This window comes from Oryx dammah, unplaced genomic scaffold (assembly GCF_014754425.2).
Source record: "Oryx dammah isolate SB20612 unplaced genomic scaffold, SCBI_Odam_1.1 HiC_scaffold_27, whole genome shotgun sequence".
NCBI lineage: Eukaryota > Metazoa > Chordata > Mammalia > Artiodactyla > Bovidae > Oryx > Oryx dammah.
In genome coordinates, this window is record NW_024070211.1 from 31741256 (window position 1) to 31749325 (window position 8070).

Consider the following 8070-nt stretch of genomic DNA (forward strand, 5'->3'; position numbering starts at 1 on the left):
CGGCAAGGAGGGTCAGTTTCATTGAGAAGCACAGTGCTGCTCTGTGTAATCTTTTATATATTTATAATCTTTTTTAAAATCAGAAAGGACTTGAGTTGACTTACATGAAACTACAATGAGAGAGCACAACTAGAAGAGAAAAAAAAAAAGATATAAAAAGTAGTAAAAAACTTCTGTTAATTCAAAAATGTTTTCAAGATTCTGTACATTTTTCATGATAGGACTCTACGTTTTCAGGAAAGCATGGAAACTGATCAGTTATAAAACTTCAGTGTTCAGAACAGTGAAATAATTTTTGGGAAAAAGCAAAATCCTACCTGACGTCAAGAACAGAGAAATGTTTCTTCTAAAGGTCCTCACTGATGAGGTACTGCCTCATGCTATGTATAATGTCCTCAGTCCTTGTAATAGAAATCAATCCCGAGGCTTGGAATATTGTTTCGCAGCTGTGCCTGCACTGCTCCGGAGGAGAATGTGCCCCAAGCTCTATTTTCAGGGCATGCCTGAAAGCATTTGATCCTCATAATAAGCCCGAGAGGAAGGCAATATTATTATCCCATGCTGCAGATTAGGCCAGTGACATGCTGTCACTTTATGAACCTGCCCAAAGTTAAGCTCTTAATGAGTAATGGAACTGGAAGTCAAACCCTCTGTGCTCTTTTCCAAGATGCTGTGTGTGCTGCATGGCACATCCAGTGAAAATGGCAACGCTGTACTGAATACTTAGACAGTCTGTAGGGCCTTGGGTAGGAGTGCTTTAACATGGTGCTGAAGACCCGGTGAGGATTGCGCATTTCTGAGCTGACCCAGTTTACGTTGCCCTCCAGTGTGACAGGCTTCACCCTGACTCCAGCCACCGCACACTCATGCGTCTGCGTGTGCATACACACCTTTGAGCAAAAGCAGAGGACCAGGCAAGAGCACTCAGAGTCACCACTTCCCGACTAGTAAAACCAGCTGGAATTCATGAACTTTTAAAACCGTTTTATTTTATTGGAGTACAGTTGATGTACAGTGTTGTGTTAATCTCTGCTGTACAGCAAAGCAGTTCATTCATTATGTATATATATTCTTTTTCATATTCGTTTCTATTATGGTTTATCACAAAATATTGAATATAGTTCCCTGTGCTATATAGTAAGACCTTGTTCATCCGTTCTATATATACCAGTTTGCATCTGCTAAGCCCAAACTCCTAATCCATCCCTTCCCACTCCCCTCCCCATGGCAACCACCAGTCTCTTCTCTTTGTCCACAGTTCCATTTCTGTTTCATAGATAGGTTCATTTGTGCCATATTTTAGATTCCACATACAAGTGATACGGGAGAGTATTTCTCTTTCTGACTTATTTCACTTAGTGTGGTCATCTCTGGGTCCCTCCATGTTGCTGCAGATGGCATTATTTCATTCTCTTTTTATGGCTGAGTAGTATTCTGTTGTGTATATGTACCACATCGTCTTTATCCATTCCTCTGTCAATGGCCAATTAGTTTGTTTCCATGTTTTGGCTATTGTGAGTAGTGCTGCTGTGAATATAGGGGTGCATGTATCTTTCTGAACTATAGTTTTGTGAAATTCATGACCTTCTGATGGCTTTGTACCTTCAGATACAAGATTTAAAATGCAATCATAACCAAATATGCTCTATTTTGCTAGTTTTTCCTTCTTAGAGTGATATCTATAAATGTTTGGGAATGGCAGCTAAATTGATTTCTCTTAACCAGTCATGAAAGTTGATTAGGGATGAGCAAGGTAAGCCTGGCATCACTGAAACGTTTTCAGTTACAGGAGTCAAAATACCATCTAATCTGAGTCTCAGATTGGGCATTTAGAATGCTGTATTTTAAGCTGTACTTTAGGATAATTGTGTGATTAATTTCTTGCAAAGCAGAAAAGGTATACTCTATAAAATGAATTTTTCATAAGGCTCCTTGAAAACAAATTTCCATGGTGTTTAAAAGAAATCTGTAGCTCAGTAAAGATTCTGCTGCTGCTGCAGCTAAGTCACTTCAGTCATGTCCGACTCTGTGCAATCCCATAGACAGTAGCCCACCAGGCTGCCGCGTCTCTGGAATTCTCAAGGCAAGAACACTGGAGTGGGTTGCCATTTCCTTCTCCGCAGTAAAATTCTAACATTTCTGAAAGATTTAAGTTCTGTTTGAGGAGCTGAAGCTCAATACTTTGGCCACCTGATGAGCAGAGCTGGTTCATTAGAAAAGACCCTGATGCTGGGAAAGATTGACAGCAGCAGCAGAAGGGGATGACAGAGGATGAGATGGTTGGATGGCACCACCGACTCAATGGACATGAGTTTGAGCAAGCTCCAGGAGGTGGTGAAGGACAGGGCTGCCTGGCATCCATGGGGTTGCAAAGAGTCGGACATGACTGAGTGACTGAACAACAATAAAGATGACCTACGACCCGTAAGGTTGAAGTATTCAGAAAGATAAGCTTTTCATAGCTCTGCTGAGCACTTGAAAATTTGTCTTGTCTTGGGAATACAAGTGAAAGAGAGCAGTGATGAAATACGGTAAAGGAAACATTGGCTGGAAATCAAGAAACTTGGGATTCCCAGCTCCACTGTATTCTGATAACAAAGGAAGATACAAATTCTTTGGGTGTCATTTTTTCTCAGACGCTTCTGAGTCAGACCTGGATTCAAATACCAATTCCAGTACCTATTGCTGCTGCTGCTGCTGCTAAGTCACTTCAGTCGTGTCCGACTCTGTGCGACCCCATAGACGGCAGCCCCCCAGGCTCCCCCGTCCCTGGGATTGTCCAGGCAAGAACACTGGAGTGGGTTGCCATTTCCTTCTCCAATGCATGAAAGTGAACAGTGAAAGTGAAGTCGCTCAGTTGTGTCCAACTCTTAGCAACCCCATGGACTGCAGCCCACCAGGCTCCTCCGTCCATGGGATTTTTCAGGCAAGAGTACTGGAGTGGGGTGCCATTGCCTTCTCTGGTACCTATTAGCTGGATGATATTATATTAGCTAGGTAAACTTTCTGGGCGTCAGTTTATTTATCTATAAAAAGTCTTTAGTAATACTGTGTGCAGGTATTTTATATATAAAAGCGTGCAGGTATTTTATATATAAAAGTTTTTATACCTTCAATCTTTATAACATCCTTAAATGGAATATTCACTGTTGTTATCCCCACTTTATAGGTGCTATCACTGTAGCTGGGAGATTAGATAATGTGAAGAGGTTAATTAGGATAGTTTCTGAGATGTGTTATGTCACCTGGTACATAGCTGATATCCCAGACATGGAGGTGATGTATTCCTGCTGACTTCATCTCACCCAGCTCCTTTTCTCTTTTTGGGATATACCTTGAAGATTAGTGAAGAGGAGAACTGTATGCATTAACAACTTAACTTTGGGAATTAGATAGAGATTTAAGCCAAAGTGTAAAAATAAAACTGAACTTTAATTTTTCCTACAGGAGTGGCAAAAACTCAATTATGATATCTACACCCTGCGACAGATTCGAAGGGAAGTGAGAAGTAGATGGAAACACATTTTAGAAGATTTAGGTGAGTCTAAAAGTGATTATAAAATGGCAAAAATAACCAGTTGTGGTTATTCCTCTTTACTTTCTCCAGCCTGGTTTTTATAAAAGGAATGTCAGTAACTGACTGATTAAGGCTACTGTGTACTAATTGTTTTTCCAATGCCGTCCTCTCTGTATCCAGCATAAACATCTCATGTTTCTCTTATCATCAGCCTTTGTCTTGAGGACATATTTTACCATGTGTTACCCCATCTGTCTTCAGTATCAAGTAGCACAGGGCAGTGAAATCATATGGGATATTCATTCAATCAAGATCATTGAATTTGGGGGCATTGTACATTGATTGATTTAAATGGAGTGATTGGCCAATTACTCATAGCTTTATAAGATAGAGCAGATTGGGAGAAATATTATTTGTAAGAGAGACAGAAAATACTACCTGTAGTATTAGAGTAGCTTTTGGGCATTGATTTTTCTTAATTCTGCCAGGGTTGTAATTCAGTAAATATGACCCTCACATTATAAAGCTTGTTTTCATGTTCAGAAAAAATGAATTTATAAATTCTGAAGTTCTCAGTCCTTCTCCTTTGAAAGAGAACATTACACCTTGGCATTATAACTTTGCAAATGTGGGTACCAAGTTGCTATCCCCTGTTGCTTATATTATGCTCGTATTAAATCTATGAGTCTTTTAGACCTTTGTACAAGTAATTTAGCCAGCCAACGATATTGCCCTGGGGGAGGGAACCTGGGCTTAGAGGAGTCTGGACCTGAAGATGACCATTTTGCAGGTTGAGGGGGCAAGTAGGAATTCTGGGGACGGGAGGAGGTGAAGAGAAGGGAATGGGAGGAGGGTTTCCAAACTGATAAAGTGGGTGGCAGGCCGTTAGTGGGTGAGTAGCAGAGGCTTAACTTGGAGGGAAAAGTTAACAAAGAAAATCTGATACGAAGAAACCGCAAAAGCATTTTAACTAAAGACCCGACCAACCTCACTGAACTGCAGGGCAGCAAAGGGAGTGGTGCCTTGGGCTTCAGCTTTCTCATATTTGCTCCAAAGCCATCGACGGGTCCCCTCACCCCTCGCAGGTCTGTTGTCTCCTTGTGACTGCTTCACATGAGGGTTTAATTTCTTTACACAGGTTTTCAAAGAGAAGCAGACTCTTTGTTGTCAGTGACAAAACTGAGCACCATCAGTGATTCTAAAAACACAAGGAAGGCTCGGGAAATACTGTTGAGACTGGCTGAAGAGACCAGTATTTTCCCAACCAGTTGGGAGCTCTCAGAGAGATATCTCTTTGTTATGGTAAGTGTCCATCTGCTTATTTTTTGGTAATTTTTAAAAATTAATTTTTATTAGAGTATAGTTGCTTTTGTCCTTTTGGAGGGTGTCTCAGATGGTAAAGAATCCGCCTGCAATCCAGAAGATTTCAGAGACCAGATTCTATCCCTGGGTTTGGGGAGATCCCCTGGAGAAGTGAATGACAACCCACTCCAGTATTCTTGCCTGGAAAATCCCATGGGCAGAGGAGCTTGGCAGGCTATAGTCCATAGGGTTGCATAGAGTCAGACACGACTGAAGCAACTTCTCTCACATATAGCTGCTTTAAAATGTTGTGTTGGTAGAACACTGAGTAGAGTTCCTGAGCTATACAGTAGGTTCTTATTGGTTAACCTATTTTATGAATAGTATCAATAGTGTATATATGTCAATCTCAGCTTGCCAATTCTTCCCACTCACTCCCCTTTCCCTCTCGTTGGTGTCCATATACTTACTTTGTATATCTTTGTCTCTGTTTTGCAAATAAGACCATCTGTACCATTTTTCAGATTCCACATCTATGCATTCGTACGTAATGTTTGTTTCTCTCTTTCTGACTTCCTTCCCTCTGAGTGACAGTCTCTGGGTCCATCCACATCTCTGCAAATGATCCAGTTTTGTTCCCTTCATGGCTGAGTGATCTTCCATTGTATAGATGTACTGCACCTTCTTTATCCATTCCTCTGTTGATGGACATTTAGGTTCCTGATTTTGCTTTAAATTTTTGCTTCTCTATTAGTCCATAAACTTACTCATCATTCTAACCCAATGAACTTCACTGTGGTATGAGGTGTGGGAGATGGTGCTGGCCTCTTATGCCTTGGTGTTCAGTAGCCAGCCCATCATAATCACTTGGAGGGCTTTAAAAATTCAGGTTTCTGGAATATACTTAGACCAGTTGAGACTTGGGTTGTAGTTCAAGAATCTGTATTTTTCAGCCAGTTTTGTTGGGCAGTCAGCTTTTTGAGCCATTTTGGGGTCAAAGAGATGTGAGAAATAGTGGGTATATAGCCTAAGATTGAGAAATGATTTGAAAGGACTCTAAGAGCGGGGGAATGTTTCCTGGAGAATGAATGTAAGTGATTAAGGAGTGTCTCTAAATTTGTTGAGAAAAATTTAATAAGTGTTCTACTCATTGTTATTTCTAGATGGATGTGATTTTTAGATGAATTTTTGCCACAGACATGGCTTTGTTTCCATTTTGACAGCACTTTTGTTTTTAATTTTTTGGCAGGACCGTCTCATTGCACTTGATGCTGCGGAAGAGTTCTTTAAAATTGCCAGTCGAACTTATCCCAAGAAGGCTGGGGTCCCATGTCTGGCAGATGGCCAGAAAGAACTGTGCTACTTTCCTTTTCCAAGTCCTTAAAGGAGAAGCTACGAGGCAGAATGGGAATTCTTCCACTGGATCTCAACAGCCAACCAAAGTTGGCCAAATGGGTGCAAACAAGAATGAGCAAGAAGAGAGCTAGCTAAGAGAAAAAGGATTTTGAATCCTACTAAAATCTTAAGAGTTTGGATAGCTGGTCATCATGAAACTCTATAAATGTTGAGGTTGCACTGAAACATCCTGGTGACCTTGCATCGGAGAGTTGGTCAGTGGGCTGTTTTATCATGGGTGATTAGATTCTGTTGCCCCCATTTTGGTTTTGGTTATATAATGAGCTCTGACCACCGATCCTATTGGGAGAATGGGATATTCCAGTTAATAAGATTACTGGAGCCATCATTGAGCCTAAATATGGATTACCAATTATTAAATAACTGTTATATAATATAGGCTAACACCAAAACACTACCAGGCATGATGTGACCTTCCTTGATTTTGGAGCACCTACATAACCTTGGAGGTGTTTAGAGCATCAATTGGAGAATATCCAGAAGTTTAGGTGTACCAAATAGTAGAAATATCTAGGAGTGCTGCTCAGGAGGGAGTCCTAAGTAGAATGATCCCAAGCAGAACTCCATGTAAAAAGCTCTGTCTTCAGTTGTGGTACAGGCATCTCAAATTCTTAACATTATTGAGATCTGGTTACCTCATTTTTGCATAGTGTCCAGTTCTGGGCCACAAGCCCCTGCCTGATATTTTATCGGGGATATTTGACCTTCACTGTCTTCTCTTCTCTTTAGCCTGTTTCCAGCTTATTGACTGAGAGTTACACCTGCCCAAAGTCCTCTCGTGCATGTTTGCCACTCTGTAGCCATGCTGTATTGAAGAAAGTCATTGCTGGGCTTTCTTCCATTCTGAAGATGATTTTCAGAATGGAGCATTTCTGTCAATAAGTTTGCCACAGGTTGAGCAGCTCAGCTTCAAAAGTTAATAGCCCCTTAAGCAAGGAGCTTGTCATGAAATCAGGGTTTATTGTACTGAAAAGAGCTTTTCAGGTTTATCAGTAGATTGCTGAAAATAATGGCAATATTATTACTTTTACAGATTTTGCTTTTCTGACTTCAAGTTTAAAAGTAACTTGTATGTCGTCTGTGCAGGGGATTGTGACTTGAAGATTTCCCTACCCCAGGTAGCTCTCTTGGTAGTGAATACTTTGTTTAAAATATTTGTTAGAGGAGATCCATGTTATCCATTTACGAGTGCATTGCAGACCAATTAACTGACATGTTTCAGGAAAATTTTTTGTAGTTGAATAAGTAAACAAAAAGTTTTATTTTTTAAAATAAATAATACATTTTTATTTTGTTTTGTTTAGTTCTTAATACCTCTCTCAAGTTGTTTAAAATTAGCCTGCAGATATTTTCTCTCACTTCTGTAGGCTCTTGCAAGATAAACATACAGTGAGACAAACAAATAAAACCAAAAAGAAACAATAAATTAACAAAATACATTTGAAGATCATACTCTTTTCATCTTTGTCCATGGAATTTGTGTTTTGTCTTTCTGCCTTTTTTGATGTCAAAATAGAGGAGATTGTTTGCATCTATAGAGAATAAATTGTAATGATAGTCTTTATTTTTGGTAATGAATAAGTAAGGTTAAAACTGTCTCTATGATTATAAAAACTCATGGAGTTATACAGGAAACTTTCATTGCAAAGAATTAAAAGGTTTCTATATTTACTTTTCAGTTGAATGTGTGTTATATTTCTGAGAATAAAGAGGAAACAGATATTCTTTCCTTAATCCCTTTAAATTAAAGGTAAAGAGGCTGAGAGAGATGGGCTTTAGGACTTCTGGTCGTTCTAAAGCCAGTCAAGGGGCCAGTCTGAGCTCAAGTCCATTGA

At 39.9% G+C, this 8070-nt stretch overlaps 1 protein-coding gene across 1 annotated transcript in view; it reads left to right on the top strand.

Moving 5' to 3' along the window:
• Positions 1-7799, top strand: part of MREG (melanoregulin) — a 71156-nt gene extending 63357 nt beyond the window's left edge. The window contains exons 3-5 of the mRNA XM_040228552.1: positions 3448-3538; positions 4656-4819; positions 6069-7799. Coding sequence (XP_040084486.1) covers positions 3448-3538; positions 4656-4819; positions 6069-6203 — 390 coding nt within the window. The 3' untranslated portion in view covers positions 6204-7799. The remainder of the gene's footprint in view (positions 1-3447; positions 3539-4655; positions 4820-6068) is intronic.
• The last annotated feature ends 271 nt before the right edge of the window (positions 7800-8070 follow it).